The 27,804-nt window shown below is 42.2% G+C and overlaps 1 protein-coding gene across 13 annotated transcripts in view; it reads left to right on the top strand.

Annotated features, from left to right (window-relative positions):
• The window catches only part of MLH1 (mutL homolog 1), a 55,202-nt gene that overhangs the window by 25,286 nt on the left and 2,112 nt on the right, over positions 1-27,804 (top strand). For 12 of the 13 annotated variants that reach the window (XM_017508452.2, XM_037731332.1, XM_017508466.2 and 9 more), the window contains 8 exons: positions 2,101-2,254; positions 8,222-8,595; positions 11,180-11,328; positions 19,175-19,283; positions 21,226-21,289; positions 26,205-26,369; positions 27,191-27,283; positions 27,562-27,675. In XM_017508452.2, coding sequence (XP_017363941.1) covers positions 2,101-2,254; positions 8,222-8,595; positions 11,180-11,328; positions 19,175-19,283; positions 21,226-21,289; positions 26,205-26,369; positions 27,191-27,283; positions 27,562-27,675 — 1,222 coding nt within the window. The remainder of the gene's footprint in view (positions 1-2,100; positions 2,255-8,221; positions 8,596-11,179; positions 11,329-19,174; positions 19,284-21,225; positions 21,290-26,204; positions 26,370-27,190; positions 27,284-27,561; positions 27,676-27,804) is intronic. The other variant, XM_037731333.1, reaches the window with a different exon arrangement.

Here is a 27,804-nt window from a genome sequence, read left to right as displayed (position 1 = left end):
GCTCTGTGGAGCTTCTTGTCTTAACATATACACTGTTGATTGCCCAGATTTTCATGTTATTCATGTAAATAATTTAGCAGTCATATTTTAGCAGGCATAAATAGTTTAGCACTTTAGCTATCAACTTACCATAAGGCCAGAGCTCACTTCCACACTTTGCCTCCATCTGGAACCTTAGACCAACTTCCTAGGAAAATGAGCTGTCTGAAAACAGAATAGGTGCCTCTTCAGTGTGCTCTTCACTGGAGATGTTCAGGAGGAGGCTAGTCCCACCTACATAGGGCACAGTGGAGGGGCGAAGCCCCAGGGAGGCAGCAGGAAGAGTAGAAAGAATGGAGGCTCTACCGTTGGACAGACCTGGGTTACCAGCACTTGGATTAAATAGACCATACCCCATAGTAAGTGCTCGAAATACAGAATAAATGTGAAGTACCCCCTCTCTAAAGGAATTTATAGTCCATAGTTGACTTATGGAAGATCTCTTTCCATTATTTCTGCCTCTGCTACTAGTTTGTCTATTTCATATACTGAGCATTTTTATCCCAGCATGACAAAAGATCACTCTTAGTAACAGCACTGTATTCGTATGGGACATGGTTCATACTAAAATCTCTTAAGTCTGAAGCCTTTTCGCTCTGAATAGAAATTGTGTTAGAACTATTTATCTTTGTTTTCATTTTGATTGAAAAGGGAAGAGCATAAAAATTATAGTTAAAGGTGGTTTTATTTTTATTTTATTTTTTTGAGATAGAGTCTTGGTCTGTTGCCCAGGCTGGAGTGCAGTGGCACAATCTTGTCTCATTGCAACCTCCGCCTCCCAGGCTCAAGTGATTCTCCTGCTTCAGCCTCCCGAGTAGCTGGGATTACAGGTGTACACCACCACACCTAGCTAATTTTTGTATTTTTAGTAGAGATGGATTTTACCATGTCGGCCAGGCTGGTCTGGAACTCCTGACCTCAGGTGATCCACTCGCTTTGGGATCACAGGCGTCAGCCACTGTACTCAGCCTAAAGGTAGTTTTAGATTAAATGTTTTCAGGTTTTCCTTTGCAAAGTAACAAACTGGTCAAATTATCACCTTGTTCCATCTCCATATTAATCAGGGTCCAAACAGGAGATAGAAACCATACAACGATTTGCACAGAGGAATAAAGAATTATAAACAGGAGATTAGAGTAATAGGGGATTTGATAGCAAGAGGTGAAGAGACAGGAACAACAGATGTAAAGAACAACCCATTTCCTCCTAGGGCTGAGATAGCATCCCCTCACCACACTCCCTCACTTCTGACTGAGATGCAGACCTTGTTGAAGAGAATGTAACTGGCTCGCTGCAAGGTAAAGTCAATGAGGCGGTCCCCAGTACCACTCTGAGGGGATGCTGGGGAAAACTGCCTATGAAAAGAGGGCAAGTGCTGCTGGCCACCTGTGCTAAAGAACTTAAAGTCTGATAAGAGTGCACCCTAACCTGGCATAGAAACCCCTTCTTCCTCCTGAGCCTCTCTAGCACCTTCTACTGGCAAAGCTTCACATTGCAAGCCTCCATTATCACAGAGGAAGCAATGAAAGATGGACTCAGAGCTAAGGCGATCAGTTGATAGCTAGCGTAGCCTCTAAATTGACTTTTTGTATCACATTTTATTGACAAAGTGTTCTTGCATATATTGTTTTCTCATATAATAGGGGACTTGTTCATGGCTGCAGAGGAGAAAACAGATACTAAGAAGTTAAGTGACTTGCCCAAGGTCACATAATAAAAAATTTCACTAGTTCTACATATAGTATATGTGGCAGGTACATCTAAAGCACTTGGCATGAATTTAATTCCCACTATAAACCTGTGAGATAGGTAATTCTGTTATGTCCACTTTACAAATGAAGAAACTGAGGCAAAGAAAGATGATATAACTTAACGCAAAGCTACACAGCTCTTAAGTAACAGGGCTAATAGTGAAACTCACTCACTCAGACTTGATCCTAAGGTTTTGACCACTGTGTCATCTGGCCTCCCCAAATCTACTGGCCACCAAATACACCATATGTGGACTTTTTCTCCCCTCTCCCACTATCTAAGGTAATTGTTCTCTTTTTTTCCTGCCAGTTTAGAAATCAGTCCCCAGAATGTGGATGTTAATGTGCACCCCACGAAGCATGAAGTTCACTTCCTGCATGAGGAGAGCATCCTGGAGCGGGTGCAGCAGCACATCGAGAGCAAGCTCTTGGGCTCCAATTCCTCCAGGATGTACTTCACCCAGGTCAGGGTGATTCTCATCCAGCTGCTTCTCTGGGACCTTTGAAATGTGCCCTGCCAGACATGAGAGCCCAGATTTTTGCCTGTTACTTAGGAACTTTCTTTGCAAGTATTACCTTGATAGTTTTGACATTTTCTTCTTTGAACCTAGTTATAAAGGTATTGTGCTGTTGTTCCTGGGCTTAGAGTCATAATGCCAGAGCTCACTTCCTCACTTTGCCTCCGTCTGGAACCTTAGACCAACTTCCTAGGAAAACGAGCTGTCTGAAAACAGAATAGGGTGCCTCTTCAGTGCGCTCTTCACTGGAGTTGTTCAGGAGGAGGCTAGTCCCACCTACATAGGGCACAGTGGAGGGGTGAAGCTCCAGGGAGGCAGCAGGAAGAGTAGAAAGAGTGGAGGCTCTACTGTTGGACAGACCTGGGTTACCAGCCATATGACTAACCTTCCCTGGCCTCCATGTCTCCCTCAGTAATGAAGGAATGGGTCATCCCCACATTCAAGCATAGTTATAAGCAGTCAGTGAACAGCAAATGTCTGGTACAGCTTCTAAGTGCTTATTATTCTAAGTCACTTCACTTATCTGAGTTTTGTTTTCCTATCTGTAAGATAAGCAGGTTGGATAAAATGATCTCCTGTATACTCTCCTGGTTCTGAGATAATGTGGTTGTCGGCAGCCTTTTATTCATGGGGAGGATGTTCATCATAAGCACACTGAAACTACAATATAGAAGTATTTTCTCCATTAGATTATGCTGGGTCCTAGAAGCAGAAACTAGACTTCTGTAAGACCCTGCTTCATAGAAGACTTAAAATTCCCAAGCAGACACATGCTTCTCAGAAGGACATTCACAGTTATCCACCTGGAAAGAATCTAGATGGAAGGTGGCGTGGGCACTAAGCAGTGAGATTAAACCCAGCCAGGGCAGCCCCAGCAGCCTTGGAACCCACACACTGGAGATTGTTGATGCAGAGAAGAAGGGAGTCCTCACAGCTTCCTACTGGTGACATCTGAAAGGGGTATGTGGCAGGTGGGAGGAAGACGTTCTGTCTGGAAACCAACCCTTGTTCCTCTGTTATTGATTGACTCCTGGTACCAACATGAGCCCCAGGTCTTATAGAGGCCATAAGTCCCTGTGCCTTGTAGTGCCATGGACAAGATGAGACCACACATGCCCCCAGTGGGTTAACATGTCTAGCAAGGCTCTTGGAGCACTATCTGATACACAGAAAATGCCCAGTAACTGTTAGTTGGTTTGATGTCTGTTGTTGCTCACTTAAGCTCTGTGCCTCTTTACTGCTCCTTTTATTCTGCCTCCCTCTGCACATATACATCCAGACTCCTCTTGGAGACACATGCTGGGTTGATTGCCCAGAGATGCAGCATAGATGTTGCTGCCTTCCACAGAGGCACTCATGGTCTGCTAGAGAATGTATCCCATGAGAGAGAAAAAAAGACTCGGGAGAATATAGGAGGGGTCCCTGTCCTGAACTTGGACAGTCACAAAAGGGAGGGAAGAGACATGGAGGCTGGGACCCAAAGGCTAAGTAGGAATTTGGTGGGCAAAAGGGAGGGGAAATGGAAAGAGTGTTTCTGGCAGAGGAAATGGCAAGGATAAAGGCCTGGAGGTGCAAGAGAACATGTGTTTGAGAATCTGAAAGTTCAGTGCAGTGGGACGTGTTCTCTACCCTGGCTGCCATTAGAATTACATGGGAAACTTTTAGAAAATTCCAATGTCTGGGCCCTCCCCAAACTGATAAATCATTCTTGGATGGTGGGGTCTGGATATCAAGATTGTTTAAAAGCCTCCCTAGGTACTGTCATACGCAGCTGGGGTTAAGCTGTGCTGGGGCCTGAGTATGTTAGGGTGAGTGGCAGTGGTGTAATTGAGGCTGCAGAATTCAGGCCAAAGAGAGAGGTTTTCATCAGGAAATTAAAGAGTTTCGATTTCAACTAGGGTGCAATGGCACGATCTTGGCTCACTGCAACCTCTGCCTCACGGGTTCAAGAGTTTCTCCTGCTTCGGTCTCCCAAATAGCTGGGACTATAGGCACAGGCCAACATACCTGGCTAATCTTGTATTTTTAGTAGAGACAGGGTTTCCCCATGTTGTCCAGGCTGGTCTCGAACTCCTGACCTCAGGTGATCCACCTGTCTCAGCTTCCCAAAGTGCTGGAATTGCAGGCATGAGCTACTGTGACTGGCTGGATGGGATCTCATTTGCCTTTTATGAAGAGCTCCCTGGTTGCAATATCAGAATGGATTGGAGCGGAGCAAGATGGAAACCTACAATGATTTGGTAGAAGTGGTGAGGGGCTTGAGACATAGAAAGTAGCCCCATTCACTAATAGTTGAGCATGTAGAATTGCCAGGATTTGGAAATAGTTTGGCTAATGGAGAGTGGGAGGAAAGGCCCAAAGTGTGAAAGGAAGATGGAGAGCACATTGCCTAGCCCAGAGATTGCCGTTTGCTCTGCCCTAATTGAGGCCTAAGGGGTTTGCCAGAGATCATTGAGTCTGTGGCTCCATGGGGAAAAGAATCTCTCAGCATGCCTCCTTGTCTTTTCCTGGGTTAGTCAGCTTCGTTTAGTTAGATTACATTTTATTTTCCAGTAGAACTCTGCATAAGTCCTGAGCAGTTTGTCTTCAGAGGGATCAGAGGACCTGCCTCTTTCAGTTGGTGCATGACGCCAGCTTGGTGGTCTCCTTGCTGCTCTCTATTTTCAGAGGGGTTGTCAGAATACCTTCTCTCCCTGCCAGCAGCAGGTCACACTGGCTCCTATCTTTTTGGCCATGGAGCCACCATCTTTCTGCTCTTCATCATGTGCCTTGCACTCCATTGATCTTGGCCAGTACAACAAAAGCCCTGGTTTGCAGTGAATGCATTTGGTATGGAAATCAGGAACCCTGGGGATTCCACTCATCATATTTGGTTGCTGTGCTTTTCCTCCAATCTTTCACCATAGTAACAATCAACTCAGAAGACTTCTATGACCACTTGTGTGGGGGCTTCTCCCCACATACTAAACAAGCAGGCAGTTCCACAGTGGACACCAGCCGGCCTCCTCCAATTTAATTCCAACACTGTCTACTTGGAGATAGCATCTGATCCCACAGGTTGAGGGTGCAGTCCCCAAGACTGCCCCTAGTCTCCTGCTTCAGACACTAGTCACAAGTCCAAGACTCTAGAAGTTCTGACCAACCAGTTTCAAGTCGGGGTTCTCATGATCCCCCACTTTGTTTTTGATTAATTTGCTGGAGTGGCTCATAGAACTCAGGGAAACACTTAGTTTTCTGGATTTATTACAAAGATTTTAAAAGATGCCAATAAGGGTGGGCGTGGTGGCTCACGCGTGTAGTCCCAGCACTTTGGGAGGCTGAGGCGGGCGGATCACCTGAAGTCAGGATTTTGAGACCAGCCTGACCAACATGGAGAAGCCCCGTCTCTAATACAAAAATTAGCCGGGTGTGGTGGCGCATGCCTGTAATCCCAACTACTGGGGAGGCTGAGGCAGGAGAATCTCTTGAACCCGGGAGGCGGAGGCTGCGGTGAGCAGATATGCCACTGCATTCCAGCCTGTTCAACAAGAGTGAAACTCCGTCTCAAAACAAACAAACAAAAGATACCAATAAATAGGCAAATAAAGAGTTACACATGCCTAGGTCTGGAAGGGTCTGGAGCGCAGGAGCTTCTGTCCCCATATAGTTGACTCCCAGCACATGAATGAGTTCTGATTCATTTTCCTGTCAGCCTTGACATGTTCAACTCTCCAGAAGCCCCCAAACTCTATCTTCTTGGGCCTTTTATGGAGACATAGTTAGGCGGGCACATGATTGAAAAATGGACAACAGGGTCAAAATATGATTGGACATAAAGGGTATGGTCTAAACCCAGTAAGTCCTGTTTGTTCAGTGCAGTATTCTTTACCCTGGCTGCCATTAGAATTACTTGGGAAACTTTTAGAAAATTCCAATGTCCGGGCCCTCTCCAAACCAATAATATGTTTCCCCTTCTCTTGGCCTCTCTGTGGCCGTTCTTTCCTCCATGGTATGCCCCTATGGAATAGGGGTCTTATGACTCACAATTGGATTAGAGTCCTGCCTTGGACAAGTGAAAGGAACAGGTGTTATACATATACTATGTATATTAAGTACATACTTGTATATATATATATATTTATAAAATTTACATGTGGGTTTTGGGAAGCAGAAATTAACATAACGACTCTTGAAAATCTTTTAAGTCTCTGAAGTTAGAAAAGTCACTGTACCTTTTTGTTTCCATTGGCCCTGTACTTCTTATCGTACCCCAGCAGGAGGTGCATGGTGTCTTATTATATCATTTTGGTAATAAGATTCATCAGTGGGTTCAGCTGGTGACCACCTGATTCCCTCATTGTAAAGTTACTTATCAACATTTAGCTTAATGGTTTCGCCTTTAGTTGGTGACCATTACCTGAATCAGTTAATTCATTAGATTGTAAGATTATGATTTTCTGATTTTATAATTTCTTCTGTATTGACTATAATTTTTTGGTATAGAAGAACTTTCCCTTCTTATAGCTATTTGGTTATCCTGAAATAGTTCTTACCAGAAAGTAAGACTAAATGCTGAATTATATCCCTCTAGCTATCAATTTTTGAAGGAATGAATGGTGTCCTAGTAATTTCCAGTGGTATGTAATGATGTTTCCCTTTCTCCCTCTGTTATTCCTTCTCTCTCCTCACTTTCACTTTTTCCCTCTTTCACTATTTTGTCATAGCTGTTAACAGAGCAACATATTTTAATCAATTGTAGTCATTTTTCTTTTTGATGTTCAAATTATCCCATCTTATTCCAATGGAAGCAAGCCCTTGGAGCTGGTGCTCTCTACCTTTTAACCCAATTCCATTAGTCTTGATAATTGCCTTGTTTCTGACAAGATGTTGCAGGCACATTTATACTGTCCCAGCCCAAGTCCTGGAGTAGGCCTTTTCTTTAAGGAGCTCTAGTTCATTTTAGTGGGAAATGGTATTTAAAGACTATAATCTGGGATCTGGGAGTCCTCATTGCTAATGGGTAGTCATTACTTTTAGGCCTTTCCAGTGGTCAGAGCTAGGAAATATATATATTTAAAATAGACAGTGGAGTGGTTGTTGCCAGGAGCTCGGAGGAAGGAGAAATGGGAAATTATTGTTTTTTTGGGTTTGTTTTTGTTTTTGAGTCAGAGTCTTGCTCTGTCGCCCAGTCTGGAGTGCAACGGCACAATCTTGGATCACTGCAACCTCCGCCTCCTGGGTTCAAGTGATTCTCCTGCCTCAGCCTCCCAAGTAGCTGGGACTACAGGTGTACACCACCACGCCTGGCTAATTTTTTGTATTTTTAGTAGAGATGGGTTTTCGCCGTGCTAGCCAGGATGGTCTCGATCTCCTGACCTCGTGATCCACCTGCCCTGGCCTCCCAAAGTGCTGGGATTACAGGTGTGAGCCACGAAGCCCAGCTGGAAATTATTGTTTAATGGGGGACAGAGAGTTTCAAATTTGGGAAGATGAAAAAGTTCTAGAGATAGTTGGTGGTGATGGTTGCACAACAGTGTAAATGTACTTAATGCCACAAACTCTCACTTAAAAATGGTTAAAATGGTAAATTTTATATATATTTATATATATTTTACCACAATAAAAAAGTCTTCTACTGCACAGGGGCTCACGCCTGTAGCCCCTCCCAAGACAAAAATATGAGAATTTTACACTGATATTTCCATTTAAAAATAATTTTATGATTATAAGGATTTTGCTTAGTTCTTGAATTTTATACCTATAAACCTTTTATACTTCATATTTTAGGCAGGATTGCTTCTATAACAATGAGAATTATACCTCATTCTACCTTCTTTCTTACTACTGCTCCGTTTGGGGACCTGTATATCTATACTCCTTATTCTGAGTCTCTCCACTATCTTTTTTTTTTTTTCTTTTTTCTTTTTAATACAGACTTTGCTACCGGGACTCGCTGGCCCCTCTGGGGAGATGGTTAAATCCACAAGTCTGCCCTCCTCTTCTACTTCTGGAAGTGGTGATAAGGTCTATGCCCACCAGATGGTTCGTACAGATTCCCGAGAACAGAAGCTTGATGCATTTCTGCAGCCTCTGAGCAAACCACTGTCCAGTCAGCCCCAGGCCATTGTCCCAGAGGATAAGACAGATATTTCTAGTGGCAGGGCTAGGCAGCAAGATGAGGAGATGCTTGAACTCCCAGCCCCTGCTGAAGTGGCTGGCAAAAATCAGAGCCTGGTGGGGGATACAACAAAGGGGACTTCAGAAATGTCAGAGAAGAGAGGACCTTCTTCCAGCCCAGGCAATCCCAGGTATGGCCTTTTGGGAAAAGTACAGCCTTTATCCTTTATTCTGTAATAAAACTGCCTTCTAACTTTGGCTTTTCATGAATCAGTTCCATCTTCTCTCTGCCAGACTTGCCCTTTGCCTTCACGGGAATGGTGCTGTGGCCTTGTTTACTGTCTGCCTTTGACCATGGCTTGAGAGTCACCCATCATGGTGTCCATTGAAATTACTAAAATGTCCACAGTTCCAAGTATGAGTTAAAAACACTTCAGATTGTGGAATAGTTGCCCAGTTTAATAAACACACATACTAGAAATAAAGTAGGTTTATCTTTTATTTTTAGTAAGGAATTTTGATAGAGCCTCAACCACAGAAATGGCTAGCGAGAGAAGCCTAACATATCTGGAGGATTCTTTTTCATCCTACCCAAAGCTGCTTTCACTTTTTTCGGAAAAAAAAAAATTTCTGAATCTAATTTATAAAACTCCCTGGCTGGGTGCAGTGGCTTAGGCTTGTAATCCCAGCACTTTGGGAGGCCGAGGCGGGTGGATCACCTCAGGTCAGGAGTTCGAGACCAGCCTGACCAACATGGTGAAATCCCATCTCTACTAGAAATACAAAATTAGGCAGGTGTGGTGGCACATGCCTATAATCCTAGCTACTTGGGAGGCTGAGGCAGGAGAATTGCTTGAACCCAGGAGGCGGAGGTTGTAGTGAGCAGAAATTGTGCCATTGCACTCCAGCCTAGGCAACAAGAGCAAAACTCTTGTCTCAAATAAAAAAGACAAAAACAAAAACTCCCCTGAAGTTTGTGAGCTAGTGGTGAAAGAAAGCTGGAAAAAAGGAGCAGGAATAATAATAATTATTACTATTGTCATTTAATTTTGACCATTTCAAAATCTCTAAGGTGGATATTCTTTATTTAATGTATACTCGTATGAAACCTGGAGCTCAAGATGAAGGAATTTTCCTAAGGCTGCACATATACTATGATGGCACTAATTAGCCGTTTGAACTGGAATGTGTTACTTCAGTTTGCTCATTTCTGAGTAAGCCCAGCAAGATGACTTCTAAGTTTTTTCCAACCGGGCTCATTGGCCTATAATCCCAGCACTTTGAAAGTCCAAGGTAGAAGGCTTGCTTGAGTCTGGGAGTTACACACACACACACACACACACACAGGAGTTACATACACACACACAGGAGTTACACACACAGACACACATACAGAGAGATTAGCCGGGCATGGGAGTTAAAGACACACACACACAGTAGTTACACACACACATACACACACACGAGTTACACACACACAGGAGTTACACACACACATACACACATACAGAGAGATTAGCCGGGCGTGGGAGTTACACACACACACACACACACACACACACACACACAGATTAGCCAGGCATGGTGGCAAATGTCTGTAGTCCCAGCTACTCAGGAGGCTCAGGTAGAAGGATCACTTGAGCCCAGGAGGTTGAGACTATAGTGAGTGGTGATCACACCACGGCACTCTAACCTGGCTGACAGAGTGATACTCTGTCCTAAAAAAAAAAAAAAAAAATGTTTTCTAGGGAATAATAAAGGAAGCTAATATTTAATGAGTATTTACTGTCTACCAGATACTTTACATACATTATCTCATTTAATGCTCTTATCATCCCTGCAGGGAAGGTATTACATTTGTTCCTCACTTGCAGAAGTAAGTGATATTTACCACAGAGAAGTCAAAGAATTATTTGTAAGCCCCACATCAAATTATATCACTTTTCTGCTGAGAACGTTTCCATGGTTCTCTTTGCATTAGGGATAAAACTTAAATCCCTCACCCCACCCTTGCCCTGCCCTCCGCTTTCCTTCTTCCACGTGGTGTTTTGGCCACACAGCTCTTGTGGCTAATCTGAACTGGCTGAGCTTTTTACCCTTTTTGCTGTTGCTGTTCTCTCAGTCTGGGAAGCCTTTGGCTTCCTGTCACTCAGGTCTCAACTCAGATGTCACCTCTAAGCTGGGCGTGGTGGCTCACGCCTGTAATCCCAGCTACTCAGGAGGCTAAGACATGAGAATCTCTTGAACCTGGGAGGTGGAGGCTGCAGTCAGCTGAGATCATGTCACTGCACTCCAACCTGGGTGACAGAGAGACTGTGTCTCAAAAAAAAAAAAGTAAGCATTGTGAGGATAGGTATCTTACCTGTTTTGTTCATTGCTCAGTGTAGTTAGTGTATAGCAGTGTCTGATGGATGGATAGTTGGAGGAATGAATGAATGAGACGACAAATTCAGCTTACTTGTTCAAGGCCCTGCAGCTGTATGGGCCTTGAGCAAGCAAGCTCAGAGGCTGCAGAAATGCATCAAAAGCTGTACTCCAAAGTCCTGCTACATTGGCTGTGTGGCCAGCTGCTGGCATCTGATGGTTGTCAGATAAGCAGTCACCAGAGAACAGATTGATCTTGTTGGCCTGCCACCAGCACGGGTTTATCCACAGATCTGTAGAGCCAGCACAGAGAAGTTGCTTGTTTCTCCAAAATGCAACACACAAAATTTGGCTAAATTTAAAAACAAAAGAGAATAGTAATGATCTGTCACTTCCTTTTCTTCATTGCAGAAAGAGACATCGGGAAGATTCTGATGTGGATATGGTGGAAGATGATTCCGGAAAGGACATGACTGCAGCCTGTACCCCCCGGAGAAGGATCATTAACCTCACCAGTGTTTTGAGTCTCCAGGAAGAAATTAATGAGCGAGGACATGAGAGTACGTAAATGCTGCGGCCTCAACTGCTAGGGTTCTGGAAATACAGAAAGCAGTTGTGTTGTCAGAGTGGCCACTAGTTTTGCTGGGCAAACTCCTCTTCCTTTACTAGCCCACAATAGCATCAGCTTAAAGACAATTTTTGATTGGGAGAAAAGGGAGAAAAATAATCTGTTTATTTCAATTAGCATTAATTGGTATTCTTGTTAAATCATAGGAGTCAGAGTAAAATCAGTCATTTCGCCAGTTTGCTAAGAGCAGTGTAGTGGTCAGCAAAATTCTTATCTTGTGTACTGAATGGCATGTCCTGTTGCTGAAAGTGCACAGGCTTGGGAGGTAGCCATGAGCTCAAATCCTGGCACTACCATGTCTCTTGTGTGACCTTGGACTCCTGACCTAACGTTTCTATGCCTCAGTTCTTTCTTACCTATAAAGTGAAATTAATTTTACCCTTAAAGATCATGGTGCTGATTAGAGATAAAATGTAAATAATAACACTTGTTACAGAGCAAGGAGTTGATACTTTTATATGCTGAAGACAAAGTAATAAATCATTATCATCTTTGTCAGAAATAGCTTTTGAGAATATCTGAATATAGAACTCTATCTTGATCCCTGTTCCTTCCAAACTAAAATAATGGTTTTAGGAATTAAAAGGTGAGGCTAGTCACCTCTAAAGGATGAACCAACCCAGTGATTGAGGTATATAACAGTGAATTAGCGCAGACAACAATCCAGACCCCACTTTATGAGTGAGACAGCAGTGCTCTAAGTGTACACATAATTGTCCAGGGCTCTGGTAGGCAGTTCTGTACTTGACAATTTTGCAGTGACCTTTCTATTTTTCATCTGTTATACTTTTTTTTTGACACAGGGTCTTGCTCTGTCACTCAGGCTGGAGTGCAGTGGTGCGGTCATGGCGCACTGTAGCGTCAACCTCCCTGGGCTTAGGTGATCCTCCCACCTCAGCCTCCTGAGTAGCTGTGATTACAGGCATGTGCCATCATGCCCAGCTGATTTTTTTTTTTTTGTAGAGACAGGGTTTTGCCATGTTTCCTGGGCTGGTCTTGAACTCCTAGGCTCAAGTGATCCTCTCACCTCTGTCTCCCAAAGTGCTGGGATTATGGATGTGAGCCACCACACCTGGCCTATTAAACATTTCTAAAAGTAGTCAAATTTCAAAACTGTTACAAAGTGTATCTTAAAATATGACAATCTGGTTTAATTTTTCAAAGGAAAGAGTAGCCAAGGAGCAGTTCTATGCCTTTCCCACTAGTCCCTAACCTTTTAAAACAGCTGCTTCTGACTCAGTGGTTTCTTAAATGTTTTCTGTCTCAGTCACTTGTCTAAGCAAATTCAGAAGGCTTCAACTTGCCTTTTTACATTCATTTCCTTTTCTTAGCATTTTGGGCCTTTGTTTTCATGTGGGAGAAGACCCACAGGTCTTCTCTCCATTTGGGCAGATACAAACTTCCTATGACTGAGGTTTGACAGTTGTAGAAGGGGCTGCCAATTGGCTTCTGGTTTTTATTTCCATGATTTACTCTAGTTGCTCTTCCCTTCCATCATTGTTAGCTTTCAAGCTGGGAACTTTTAAAATGCTTTTACATAAAGGTGAGCTGTTACTTGATGCATTTAGCAGTCTTCCTTACAGTGGTTTTAATGGACAGACTCCCTCAGTTTGGAATTTGTGAGTTTTCTTTAAGGGTTTGTCTCCCTTATGCATAGCAGGCTGGGGTGAAAGTTACAATGTCAGTTACTTTCTGAGTAGTATCAAACTGTTTTCAGTGCAATGTATTAATAAAACTAATCTGCCGCAAGTTTGGTCAGCTTTGGAGTCTTGCTGAGGCTAAAATGATACATATAAATGATTCTAAATTGTATATTCCTACACAGTATCTCATCTAATTAAAGAATAGTCTTGTGAGGGAGACAGAGCAGATGCCGTTTTCTCTGTTTTAAAGATGAGGAAAGTGGAATAGAAAATGGAGAGGACAGACTAATTGCAACATCCCCACAATCAAAAACAGGCCCAGGTTCATGCCTTGTTGATGGTGGGTTGCTACTGGCAGTGGCCTTCATGCAGGAAGCCCAGATGCATAACCAGGTCAACAGCCTATGCAGTACAAGCACGCCATGTAATTCTGATTCCATCAACTCACGCTGGTGTTTTCAAACATGCTGGTGTTGGGTTTTACAGATAGATTCATTGTCTGTGCCGCGGGGAATGGAATGGTCTCTTGCTTTGGAGCCAGAACTCCTCTGAAGCTCCCACCACCTGCACCATTCAGAGGCCAGACAGAAATTTATTCACTATTTTGGGCATGATTTTCGTGCTTTGTAAAATGTGCTACACTGCAGCCCTTACTGGGCTGTTGTGATGAACACTTAAGATACTTTGTGTGTGCTTTATAATCTATAAGGCACAGATTAAGGGGAGGGGCCTCCGACATGAACCCTACCTGCTGGTATCTGGTTGACACCCAGAGCCCCAAGCTGGGAGAAGCTGATTCTCTTTGAGTTGACTGCTGTATAGGGATTTGACTGAGACTCAGATTTGGCGAGGAAGAGCACTAACCTTAATAGACCAGCAGTCTGGCTCCTCCCTGATGAAGTTCCCAAGGCCAGGAAAAAAGTAAGAGATACATTCCTTGTAACAGTTTTCTTAGTTGTGCCTGTGTGATTATCTGTTGTCTGTGCAGTGATCATGTCTGTGGAGCTCAACACCTCGTCCTTGGTGCCCAGCAGAGTGCCTGGCTTGTGTACTCAGCAGATATCTGCTAAGGGAGCGAGTCAGTGATTGAAAGGAGCAGCCTGGGAGGTAAAGCCCTAGAGTCTTTATTTTAAAGGGATATCAAAGTTGAATATTCAGTTAGACAGCTCTCTTGAGTCTAGGGATTTACCCATCCATGGTGGACACACTTGCAGTTAACAGGTGAGGGTACTTTTGACAGGTTCCAGTATCCAAGCAAGCATTCTATGGAATAAGGCTCATCTCAGGGATTAGTAACGACTGAATTTACTTACTGCTAGTCCCATAATTTTGATCTGTTAATTAATGGGGTTAAGAAATGTCATAAGCTATTTGCTACCATTTAAAGTGAAAGCGCCCTTAACATTCCAGATATCCACACTTCATTTTATTTTCTTGCTCCTTGGTGAACTGTCCTCAGTCTGAATATATATACTCGTGGTTCATTACCAGGTAACCGGTGTTTTTGGTACAAGAAATCAGTTCAGTGAACATTTGTCAAGTATCTTCTCTGTACAGAATGCACCATGCCAAGCTCAGAAGTAGGAAGTTAAATGGATAAACCGTGACCCCTGCCTTAAAGAATACCATGCTGTTGTATGGGAATTGTTTAATTAAAAACTGGCTGCAACATTAGGTAGAATGAAAGAAATCCTCTAATAGAGATATAAGGCCAGTTCAGCAGGAAGCCAGGGTGAGATCTCCTGAGAGGAAAGGAAGGGTATCTTGATTATCTCTGGCAGCAGCAAAGACACTGGCATACAGTGGCCACTGGAAGGCAGCCAGCAGGAGATGGCGTTTACCCTGCAAGTGAGCATTAGGAACTAGAGGACTGATCGCCCTTTCTTCAGGTTTGGTTTTCCTTGCTGCTTCTCAGAAAAACACGCTGAGACTCAAGGCCTTGGTTATGAACTCAGATGGGTGGTTAGGCTTTGAAGCACAGACGGATTTTGTCCCATTTTACTGTTCACAGAATGGCAGGGAAATGCCTACGGACCAGCACTGTGGGGACATTTAGGTTAGGGATGAAATATAGGTTAAGTCCTGCTAAGAGGCTGTGAAGAGGTCCAAGAAGCCTTACAATGCCCAAGGAAGAAAAGGCCTGTGCTTGGTGGTGCCGCCTCCCTTCCCTGTCCTGCTGGCAGGGCTGCGCTTCAGTAGCTCTGGATGTGTCAGAGTGGTCTGTGAACATTCTGTATGGAAAATCTCTGACTGTTCTAGTGGATTACACTGCTGTCCCTTTCCTCCAGTGCCTCATTATTCAGGATTATTTAATGTTCTCCAGCTTTTAAAATAATCATTTTCCGCCTACGCAGAACATCCTGTAGAGACATTGAGTTTCCAGTGGGAACAGAGGGGAATACTTATTCTAAAAATGAAGAAAATAAACCTCTTTTTATGGAGGAAGGGATAGTATTGCAGAACTTCTATAATACTGTGAGAATTCACTTGTGATGCCAAAGCTTAAAAAACAAGTATATTAAAACCATGATATATAATTGTTGTGCTATGACCCATGCCCTATTTTCTCCAGCCTCTCTTGTCCACTCTCTTCCTTTTAGCTGGTGATATTTTTACTTAGTTCATGAAAAAAAAAAAATATATATATATATATGCACACATAGATATATGCACAAATATATATATGTGCATACACACATAGATACATTGGTAAATTTAAAAATCATATTTACAAAATATATGTAGCAGCTATAGAAAAACATGAACACTTGTGAGAATAGCACCTTTCCAGGAAGTCAGCCATTACCATCATCTTTGAGGCTCTTATGTGCTGCTTCCCTGCGCCATCCCCTGCCCTTCTTCCCTAAAGGTGATTACTATTCTAAATTTTGGAATTATTATTTCCTTTCTTTTTATTATAATTTTATCACCTGTATTTGTATTCCTAAAAATCTGTTTAGTTTTGCAAGCGTTAGATTTTATAACAGTAGAATTACACTGTAAGTTTCATTTTTCTGCAATTTATATATAGCTACACATATATTCCTAAGATTTATCCATCTTGTTATGTACAACTCTGGTTTACGTTTTCTGTGTAATATAGTTTCTGCTTCATGAATATGCAGTTCATTCATTCTTCTGTTGAAGGACAGTGGGAGCGCTCACATGGCCTCGGTCCCTGTCTCTCCACATGCTTCCCTGGTTCCCAGCTTCATATGGGTTGATCAATGGCCTGGCATACTGGATAAGAAGCTCTGGGTTATCTATTTAAGAGAGTTATTGATTGTTTCCCAGAGGGGTCATATTTATTTATATTATCACCAACAATTTACAGATGTGGCATTTGCTCTAATTTCTGTCCATTATTTTATATTGTCAGACTTTTACCAGTTTGGTGATTATGAAACGGTATCTGATGGTAGTTTTTATTTCCATTTTTTTGGTTGTAATAAAGTTAAGTGTATTTCATCCAGGCGCGGTGGCTCACGCCTATAATCCCAGCACTTTGGGAGGCCAAGGTGGGCAGATTACTTAAGGCCAGGAGTTCAAGACCAGCCTGGTCAACGTGGCAAAATTCTACTAAAAATACAAAAATTAGCTGGGTGTGGTGTCGCATGCCTGTAATCCCAGCTACTTGGGAGGCTAAGGCACAAGAATCACTTGAACCAGGGAGGTGAGGTTGCAGTCAATTGAGATTGTACCACTGTACTCCACCCTGGGCAACAGAGCAATAAATAAATAATCAGTTAATAAATAAGTATATTTCCTCAACTGGTAAGTGCCCGTTCAAGTTTTTTACCCATTATTTGATGGCTTTTTTGGGGGGGCGTTTCTAATTAATTTTTGAAGTTCTTGATATAGTCTAGATAGTAATCAGTTACATGAAAATATCTTCCCCTAGTTTAGGGATCATCTAGTAACTCTTTAAAATGAATACTTGTTTTAGGAACAGAAATTATTAGATTTAATATAGGCAATTGTTCTTTATAGATTGGCTTTTTAGCTTAAGAAATCCTTCCTAACTTTGCGATAATTAAAGATACACTCTTAGATTGTGTCCTAAAAGACTCATACTGAAGCCTCTAGCCCACCTGGAATTGATTTTCACAGATACTGCATTTGTTACTTGTTGAAGATTGGCCCCTTCATAGAGCAAGTCTGTTAGTAGTGTGGCATAAACATAAGTTTTATATGCATTGAAAAACAGAAAATTTCACGACTTGCTTTATTGTGATATTGACTTTGTTGCAGTAGTCTGAAACTGAACCTACAATATCTCAGAGGTATGCCTGTATCTACTTGTTCTTTGATACTTGTTATTGATACTCAGTTTGTTTGGATTTACCACATATTATTTGATCATAATTCTTTCCTGTAGATGTTTTATGGTTTTCCTGAATCTTTATTGGGGCCTTTGGTGGCTTAGTTTTTTCAGGCTGCTATAGTAAATTACCTTCGACTAGGTGGCCTATAGACAATAGAAGTTTATTTCTCACAGTTCTAAAAACTGGGAAGTTCAATTTTAGTGTATGTGCTGCCGAAGCGAGCACAAAACTGGGAAGTTCAAGATCAAGGCACCGGCAGATTCAGTATCTAGTGAGGGCCTGCTTCCTCATGCATAGTGCCTTCTAGCTGTATCCTTACATGGTGGAAGGGGATAGCTAGCTCTCTGGAGTTTCTTTCATAACAGCTAATCCCACTAATCACAATTATAAGGAAAGACCTAATCATCTCCCAAAGGCTCCACCTCCTAATAGTATCAACTTGGCTTTTAAATCCGCCCGCCTCAGCCTCCCGAAGCGCTGGGATTACAGGCGTGAGCCACCGTGCCCTGTATTTTTCATTTTTAGAAATTTTATGTGCTCTTTTGGAAATCTTGATCCCAGGAGATAGTGGATAGTGTCCTGCTGCTTACTCATGGTTTTAATACTTCTTGAGTATGCTGACATACTTATTTCCTGTTACTTGCTGATCTTTCTAGTTCCTGAAACCTTTACAGATCTCATTCTGTGGATCCTTCTGGATTCTCATTCATGGGGCATTTTTTGTGATTAGTAATTTTGTAACTTAATTCCTTGTACTTTATCTGTGGGGAATTACTTGAAGCCTGGATTGACAATGAATTTCTGCAGAGAGAATCTGCATTTGATTCAACTAGGAAATTGGGGGAACGGTTAGCCCCAAATCAGTTTAGATTAAAATCTCTGCTTAAGGTGTTCCGGCAACCTGTTTAGCATGAATTCTGGCTGCGAAAGCATGTGAAGACCCGTTTCTGATTACAAATTCACGGGGTGTCGTTTTTTTCTTCCATCATCAAGGCTAGAGGTGGCAATTTTGCTTAACTGCCCTTTGAGGGAGCCCCCACCATGGGCATAGTAGTATGGCTTTCTTTTTCACTGGGGTGCAACCCTTGGAGTCTCAGCTTCATGTGTTGGGGAAGTGGTCTCCTATTAGAATTCTCCATGTGAAACCATTCCATGCTTTTGTCCTCCTTTTGCCACCTTCAGAGCCTGTGAAGACTAACGTTCATGATTCCTGAGGTTTCTCTAGTGTCTGGATAAAGTTGACTTCTTGACTTCAGAGATCTCATTACCTCTCTGAGTTCTTGCTTTGTCTTAGATTTTGATCCTTGAGTGGTCTTTAATCTTTCAGCAATTCCTTGTTGCATGTTAAAAGATTAGTTGGCCGGGTATGGTGGCTCATTCCTGTAATCCCAGCACTTTGGGAGGCCGAAGTGAGCAGATCACAAGGTCGGGAGATCGAGACCATCCTGGCCAACATGGTGAAACCCCATCTCTACTAAAATACAAAAAATTAGCTGGGCATGGTGGCGCACACCTGTAGTCCCAGCTACTCGGGAGGTTGAGGCAGGGGAATTGCTTGAACCCGGGAGGCGGAGGTTGCAGTGAGCTGAGATTGCGAGCCTGGCGACAGAGCAAGACCCCGTCTCAAAAAACAACAAAAAAAGATTAGTTATAAGTCCTCGTTTGTGTTTGTTTTCAGCAGGAGTCTCAATTCAGGCCTCTTTGCTTATTTGGTGTCTCTCGTTCTGGTGCTTGGTGCTTTGGGCTGTGGAGGGAGGTCGGTAGGATCCCATTACTTACCTGTTTTTTGTTCTTATTTTTTGTTTTGCAGTTCTGCGGGAGATGTTGCATAACCACTCCTTCGTGGGCTGTGTGAATCCTCAGTGGGCCTTGGCACAGCATCAGACCAAGTTATACCTTCTCAACACCACCAAGCTTAGGTAAATCAGTGAGTGTGTGAACAAGCAGAGCTGCTAGAACAATGGTCCAGGGAGCGCAGGCACAGAAGCTAAGAGCAGCATGAGGTAGTTGGGCGGGCACAGGCTTTGGAGTCAGACAGATGTGGTTTCAAATCCAGACTCTACCATTTCCCATTTATTTGGCTGTAGACAAGTTACTTTCCTAATCTGTGTCTCAGATTTCTCAGCTGTAAGTTGTGATATTACTACTTACCATGCAGGGGTTTTGTTTGTTTGTGAAGGTAAGAAATAATCTAAGAAGCCTAGTCCTTGGTAGTTGCTCAGTGCCCTGTAAATGTAGTGAACCAGTTGGTGAGGGTTTGATGCTGCTAGATAATTCTAGTATCTGCTGTGTGCAACACAGTACTGTGGGTGATGCAAGAGAAAGACCTGATGCCTTCTTTCCTCCCAGCTTTGAGAATGGAGTAAAGGCTTACTCCAGCCACCAAGTGAGCTAGTGGGCTTGATCAGCACAGGAAAGGTGACCCCAGCAGTTTCATTTGACTGTTGCATGGCTGGCAACATATCTGTTGATTGTTTTCAGGGACCTTGGTGGATGAGCTCCTATTGAGTCTAGAACCTGTATTAAATCTGTTCTCAAGTAGGTAATGCATATGGGAGGATGCTGCCACCATCACCTATCTACTGTGAGACTCTCCCTCTAAGCCCTGCTGTGGCCTCAGAGTGCTTATTGGCCCTGTAAGTGGAACAGCCACTATACATTGCTTGGAGTTGGTACATGAGATAGAAACCTATTCACCATCCCTTGAAACTGCCCCAGTCCAGAAGCTTCCTGTTAGCACATGTACCTCCTTGTATGTATTCAGAACTCATTCCTCCCAGGCTCAGAAACCTGTTTGGTGCAGCTCTGTTCAAATTCCTTGTCTGCTTTGAGAATAATTGGGCTTGTATAGTGAGCTGTCACTTTTTAATTTGTTGGGAATTCTACTCCCCTTGCTTTTTTCTTTTCCAACATGTCTAAGGGAATGACCTCCAAGGCCCCAAATCACAGTTGCATTCATGTTCTTTCATCTCACAGATAAAAATCCAGGCCAGACCCAGAATTGCAGCTGTTAATGAATGTGGATGATTTTCCAGTAAGGAGGTAGAAAAACATAAGGAGAGAACTGGGTTCAGAGTTCAATATCTGGATTCAAGGCCTTGCTTTGGCACTTTACTAACTGACATGGAACAAGTCAGCTACTCAATAGGTGCTTCAGTTTCCCCACCAAAATGCAGGCATAGCAGGTGCTTTGTCTGCTTTGATGAGAAGAAGTCTTTAAGCAAGTCTGGGTGGTTCAATGTGTTTTGAGAGCTATAAAGTACCATATAAATGTGGCATTTATTCCCATTGTGTTTCTGGAAGTAATTCAATATACACTTCATAGCTGCTTTTGATCTATTGCCAGCCAGTGTATCATCCTAAACTGCTTGTCATTGTAGTATAATCCTGCCTTATGTCTACTTTTGATTATTTAGGAAGACTCCCTGCCCTCCCTGTACATTTCATTTAATTTTTAATAATAAGTTGAAAAAAGAAAAAAGCGATTTATTGGATTCTTTGTAAGTGGGAGAAAGGTAAGCAGACAAAAAACTTTTTAAATTTTACTGCAGAGTGTCAGAAACCTTCTATAGTGCCAGGCTAGGGACAGAACATGAGTGGTAGCAAGTCAGACTTGGTCTTAGTGCTCTAACCTGTCTGTTAGAGGCTGGCCACTCAAAGCCTTGGTTGAAGGCTTTGGGCATCCCAGCTCTTTGGAGGGGTAAGAGATTTTGTTAGACTGTTAGCCAGATTCCACAGCCAGGCAGAACTATTTCTGACTTATCCGTGTTTCAGGGATTACTTCTCCCATTTTGTCCCAACTACTTACATCTCAAGCATGAATTCAGCTTTTCCTTAAAGTCACTTCATTTTTATTTCCAGTGAAGAACTGTTCTACCAGATACTCATTTATGATTTTGCCAATTTTGGTGTCCTGAGGTTATCGGTAAGTTTAGATCTTTTTCACTCGTGAAATTTCAACTGATCATTTCTGAAAACAGCTCTCTAAATTTTTCTAAAAATTCTTAGGATAGTTTCTGTATTGTATGATTTGCATATGGAGGTATCTTTAATTATAAAAAGTTTTATATTTTTTAGCAAAATGGTCATTTGGTAGCCAACTTAAACAAATGTTTATTAGTATAGTAGTTAATAAATATCTACTGATACTTGGCCGGGTGCGTGGCTCACGCTTGTAATCCCAGCACTTTGGGAGGCCGGGGGGACAGATAATTTGAGGTCAGGAGTTCAAGACCAGCCTGACCAACATGGTGAAACCCCATCTTTACCAAAACACAAAAATAAGCAGGGAATGGTGGTGGGTACCAGTAATCCCAGCTACTCAGGAGGCTGAGGCAAGAGAATTGCTTGAACCCAGGAGGCAGAGGTTGCAGTGAATTGTGCCACTGCACTCCAGCCTGGGCGACAGAGCAAGACTCCCTCAGAAAAATAAATAAATATCTACTGATACTTAATACTTGGAAAGGGATAAAAATAAACATTGTCTAAAGCCATGGTCTAAACACAGCCTCTACCAACAATTTTAGTCCATTTTTTCCAAGACTTTTTTGTTTTCTTTTTTTTTTTCTATGCCTTTTGTGAAAACTGTCAAAAGACTTTTTCAATGCCGAATTTTAGTTGAGTTAAAAATCGTACCACCTGTTTGTATGGTTTCATATCTTCTTTTGTCATTTGATATACTCTATAAAAAAGCTTGCTGAGATTTTGATTGGGATATGTTGAATCTAGATCAATTTGGGGTGAAAAACTTTTGTTAGATAAATCCTTTTGTATTTCACATTTTTTAATGCTAAATGGCATTTTTCAAAAATTTTCTTTCTTTTTTTTTTTTTTGACACAGAGTGTCTCTCTGTCGCCCAGGCTGGAGCGCAATGGTGCAATCTCAACTCACTGCAACCTCTGCCTCCTGGGTTCAAGCCATTCTCCTGCTTCAGCCTCGCAAGTAGCTGGGATTACAGGCGTTGTGTCATCATGCCCAGCTAATCTGTTTTAAAATTTTTAGCAGAGATGGGGTTTCACCACCTTGGCCAGAGTGGTCTTGAACTCCTGACCTCAGGTGATCTGCCCACCTTGGCTTCCCAAAGTGCTGGGATTACAGGTGTGAGCTACAATGCCCAGTTTCAAAAATTTTCTTTCTTTTTTCTTTTTTTAAAAAAAGAGACAGGGGTCTCACTGTTGCCTAGGCTGGAGTGCAGTGGTGCGATCATAGGTCACTGCAGCTCTGAACTCCAGGGGTCGAGTAGCTAGGAATACAAGTGCATACCACACCCGGCTAATTAAAAAAAATTTTTTTTTCATCGACCCAGGAGTCTTGCTGTGTTGCCAAGGCCGGTCTCAAACTCCTGGCCTCAAGCGATCCTCTTGGCTTAACCTCCTAGAGTGCTAGGATTGTAAGCATGAGTCACTGCACCCAGCCAAAAAACTTCAATTTCTGATTGTTTATTGCTAGTACATAGAAATACGTATAGTTTTGTACATTGAGGCTGTATGTTGCAACCTTGTTAAACTCACTTATTAGTTCTAGTAGATTTTTTTGTAGATTCTATTTTTTGATAGAATCTACAAAAAATGATCATGTCTTCTGAGAATAAAGAAACTTTTCCTACTTCCTGTGCAATCTGAATGGCTTTTATTTCTTTTTTTGTTTTGCTTTGTTTTGAGATGGAGTTTCACTCATGTCACCCAGGCTGGAGTGCAGTGGCACGATCTTGGCTCACTGCTACCTCCAACTCCCGGGTTCAAGTAATTCTCCTGCCTCAGCCTCCTGAGTGGCTGGGATTACAGACACCCACCACCACACCCAGCTAATTTTTTTTGCATTTTTAGTAGAGATGGGCTTTCACGATGTTAGCCAGGCTGGCCTTTGAACTCCTGACCTCAGGTGATCCACCTGTCTTGGCCTCCCAAAGTGCTGAGATTACAGGTGTGAGCCAGCCACCTCTTCTTTCTCTTGACTGATTCACTGGTTAGAACCTCCAATACAATGTTGAATAGAAGTGGTAGGAATGGACCAGGGATGGTGGTGGTTCATGCCTCTAATCCTAGCACTTTGGGAGGCTGAGGTGGGCAGGTTCCTTGAGGCCATGAGTTTGAGATCAGCCTGGCCAACATGGTGAAACTCTGTCTCTACTAAAAATACAAAATGTAGTTGGGTGTGGCAGTGCACATCTGTAATCCTAGCTACTTGGGTGGCTGAGGCAAGAGAATCGCTTGAACCTAGGAGGCGGAGGTTGCAGTGAGCCAAAATTGCACCACTGCACTCCAGCCTGGGCAACACAGTGAGACTCTGTCAAAAAAAAGAAAAGAAAGGTAAAACGAAATAGTAAGAATGGAAATCCTTCTCTCATTCCTGATCTCAGAGGGGAAGTATTCAGTCTTTTAACATTAAGTATGCTGTTAGCCATAGATAGTGGTTTTTTTTAGGTGCCTGTTACGAGGTTGAGGAAGTTTCTTTCTGTTCCTTATTTGCTTAGAGATTTTATTTAGGATTGGATGTTGAATTTTTTTCAAATGCCTTTTTTTTTTTTTTTTTTTTTTTTTTTTTTTTTTTTTTTTTTTTTTTTTTTTTTTTTTTTTTTTTTTTTATAGTGAATTATGTTACTTTTCATGTTAAATAAATCTTTGCATTCCTGGGATGAATCCTGCTTGGTTATGATATACAATCCTTTTTACATATTACGGGATTTGATTTACTAAAATTTTTATTATAATTCTTGTATCTGTGTTCATGAATGCAACTAGTTTATAGTTTTAGTCTTTGTGTGGTTTTGGTATCTGGGTAATGCTGGCCTCATAGAATGAGTTGGTAAGTATCCCCTCCTTTTCCATTTTCTGAAAGAGTTTGTATAGAATTGATGTTAAAATTATTCCTTAATCTTTACTAGAATTCAATAGTGAAGCCATCTGGGCTTGGAGATTTTCTTCAAGGGAAGGTTTTTAAATGCAAATTCCATTTCTTTAATAGTATAGATCTATTCAGATTATCTATTTCTTCTTATGTAAGCTTTGGTATTTTGTTTCTTTGAAGAAATTTTTCCATTTAATCTAAATTTTTAAGTTTACTGACATAAAGTTGTTTGTAATATTTCTTTTATTACCTGTGGATCTCTGGTGACATAACTTCACTCATTCCTGATATTGGTAATTTCAGGCTTCTCTTTTTAACTTGGTCAATCTGGCTAGAGGTTTATCAATTTTATTGATCTTCTCAAAGAACTAACTTTTGGTTTCGTAAGTTTTTGTTTTCTTTCTATTTCATTGATATCTGCTCTGACCTTTATTCTTTCTTCTACCTATTTTGGTTTAATTTGTCTTCTGTTTCACATTTTTTTCTTTTTTTTTTTTTTTTTTTGGAGTCTTGCTCTGTTGCCCAGGCCAGAGTGCAGTGCAATAGTGTGATCTCGGCTCACTGCAACCTCAGCCTCCCAGGTTCAAACAATTCTCGTGCCTTAGCCTCCCAAAGGAGCTGACATTATAGGCATGCACCACCACACCCGGCTAATTTTTGTATTTTTAGTAGAAATTGGCTTTCACCATGTTGGCCAGGCTGGTCTCGAACTCCTGACCTCAGGTGATCCCCCACCCCCTTCCCCACCCACTTCGGCCTCCCAAAGTGCTGGGATTACAGGTGTAAGCTACCATGCCCATTCTGTTTCACATTTCTTAAGGTAGAAGCTGAGGTCACTGATTTCAGACCTTTCTTCTTTTCTAATACAGGTGTTAAGTGCTATAAATTTCCCTTAAGCACTGCTTTAGCAGCATCCCACAAATTTTGATAGTTTTCATTTTCATTCAGTTCAAAACACCTTCTAATTTCCCTTTTGATTTCTTCTTTGACCCATAGGTTATTCAGAATTGTTATTTAGTTTCCAGTCTCTTGAGGATTTTTTAAAAATGTTATTAATTTCTAATTTAACATTATCTTGGTCAAAGAACATACTTGCCTTTCGTTTACACTTACTGAAACTTTTAATGGCCCATAATACGGCCTATGTTGATAAATATTCCATGAGTACTTGAAAAGAATTTGTATTCTGATCTCGTTGAGTCAAATGTTCTAAGTATATCAAGTTGATAGTGATGTCAGAATCTCCTGTATCTTTACTGATTTTCTGCCTATTATTGAGAAAGGGGTACTGGAACTTCCAACTGTAATTATTATTTGTCTGTTCCAACTGTAATTATGATTTGTCTGTTTCTCTTTGCAGTTCTTAGTTTTTGCTTTCATATATTTTAAAGCTCTGATATTGGGTGCATAAACATTTAGGATTGTTATATCCTTGATTAATAGACTGTTCTATTAATATGAAAAAATAATGTACTGTGGGTTTATAACATATGTAAAAGAATGAGTAACAACATCAGAAGGGGGAAATGGAGGATAACTTAGGGATCTTATTTTTAACCATAGTTTCCCTTTGTTTCTGCATTAGATGATTTGCCTGAAATGTCATTCAGTTTAACTTACTCTCCAGCCACATCCCCCACTTTAGTTATGAGGCAATAGAAAGAAATGATCTGCCTCATGATTTTCTACAAATATGAAAGTTGAGGCTACACAGAAGGAAAGTAGGGCCGGCAGCCCTCCCCAGGGCTTCACCCTTCCCATCTGTTCAGCAGGCTTTCTGTCATATCTTCTCTATTGAAATGGCCATTGACGAGGAGGAGGAGGAAAGGGGTTTTGTTGTGGATTGTTTGGGCACTTCCTTTGGGGAATATAGGGGATGAGTGTTTAATCTGTGGTTTCTCACCTGCCATTCTGATAGTGGATTTGTGGGAATTCAGGCTTCATTTGGATGCCCTGTTAAAGCTTGCTCCTTCGTGTTCTTGCTTCTTCCTAGGAGCCAGCACCGCTCTTTGACCTCGCCATGCTTGCCTTAGATAGTCCAGAGAGTGGCTGGACAGAGGAAGATGGTCCTAAAGAAGGACTTGCTGAATACATTGTTGAGTTTCTGAAGAAGAAGGCTGAGATGCTTGCAGACTATTTCTCTTTGGAAATTGATGAGGTATGACAGCCATTCTTACACCTCTGTTGTATTCTTAAAATAAAAGCTCTGGCCAGGGGTGGTGGATCATGCCCGTAATCCCAGCAGAGGATTTGGGATTTGGGAGGCCGAGGTGAGTGGATGACTTGAGGTCAGGAGTTCAAGACCAGCCTGGCCACCATGGTAAAACCCCATCTCTACTAAAAAAAAAAAAAATACAAAAATTAGCTGAGCGTGGTGGCTGGTGCTTGTAATCCGACCTATTGGGGAGGCTGAGGTAGGAGAATCTGAGGTTGCGGTGAGCTGAGATTGCGCCACTGCATTCCAGCCTGGGCGACAGAGCGAGACTCCATCTCAGAAAAAAAAAAAGTTCCAAGGCGAGGACTAGGCCTCCCCTCAGAAGCAGCAAGTGACCTACATGACATCCTCTCCACTCCCTATTTGCATTTCTAGGTTACGTAACTGTACTGTTATCCATTCATGCCTCTCCTATTCCCAGGGTGAAGGACCCAGACATGGAGAGCTGAACCCCTGCAGGCCACTGTAAATGAGATTATGCCATTTGCTCCCATTTCTTCTTACTTCTTGATCTTTGGGGCTCTCCATCTTGATACACTCTTTGGATCACGAACAGATCCAAAGAAAAGGTGGTTCTGTGTGTCAGGATGAAAAATTCTTTTTAAGTGTTTCGCTGTGTCCCCTGTGCCCAGCCCAATCAAGTAACATGGTCACCCAGAGTGGCAGGTATGAGGACAAGACCTGGGAAAGCACTGGAGAAATGGGAGTTGTTTAAACTATAACAGCATTATTTTTTGTTCCCTTGTCCTTTTTCCTGCAAGCAGGAAGGGAGCCTGATTGGATTACCCCTTCTGATTGACAACTATGTGCCCCCTTTGGAGGGACTGCCTATCTTCATTCTTCGACTAGCCACTGAGGTCAGTGATCAAGCAGATACTAAGCATGTTGGACATGCATGTGTGCTGGAGGGAAAGGGCACCTGACCACCCTTTGATCTGGAATGATAAAGATGATAAGGGTCGGACAGTTGAGGGCCTCCTCTCATCCCCAGCAGTATTCAGCAGTCCCATTTATAGTTTTAATGCCTAAAATGTCACACCTAGATTTTTAGCTTTAAGTAGTCTGTGATCTCCATTTAGAATGAAAATGTATTTAAATACGTACCTATTTTGAGGTATTGAATTATTTGGACCAGGTGAATTGGGACGAAGAAAAGGAGTGTTTTGAAAGCCTCAGTAAGGAATGTGCTATGTTCTACTCCATCCGGAAGCAGTACGTATCTGAGGAGTCAACCCTCTCAGGCCAGCAGGTACAGTGGTGATACACATTGGCACCCCAGGACTAGGACAGGCCCCCATATAATCTTTAGGAAATGAAACTTGCCCATCTCTGAAATTTTGGAGATTTCTTTGTACCCAACAACGTTCAAACACAATAG

The sequence above is a fragment of the Cebus imitator genome, unplaced genomic scaffold (genome assembly GCF_001604975.1).
Source record: "Cebus imitator isolate Cc_AM_T3 unplaced genomic scaffold, Cebus_imitator-1.0 Scaffold391, whole genome shotgun sequence".
Classification (NCBI taxonomy): domain Eukaryota; kingdom Metazoa; phylum Chordata; class Mammalia; order Primates; family Cebidae; genus Cebus; species Cebus imitator.
This window is presented reverse-complemented; position numbering and strand designations above follow the sequence as displayed.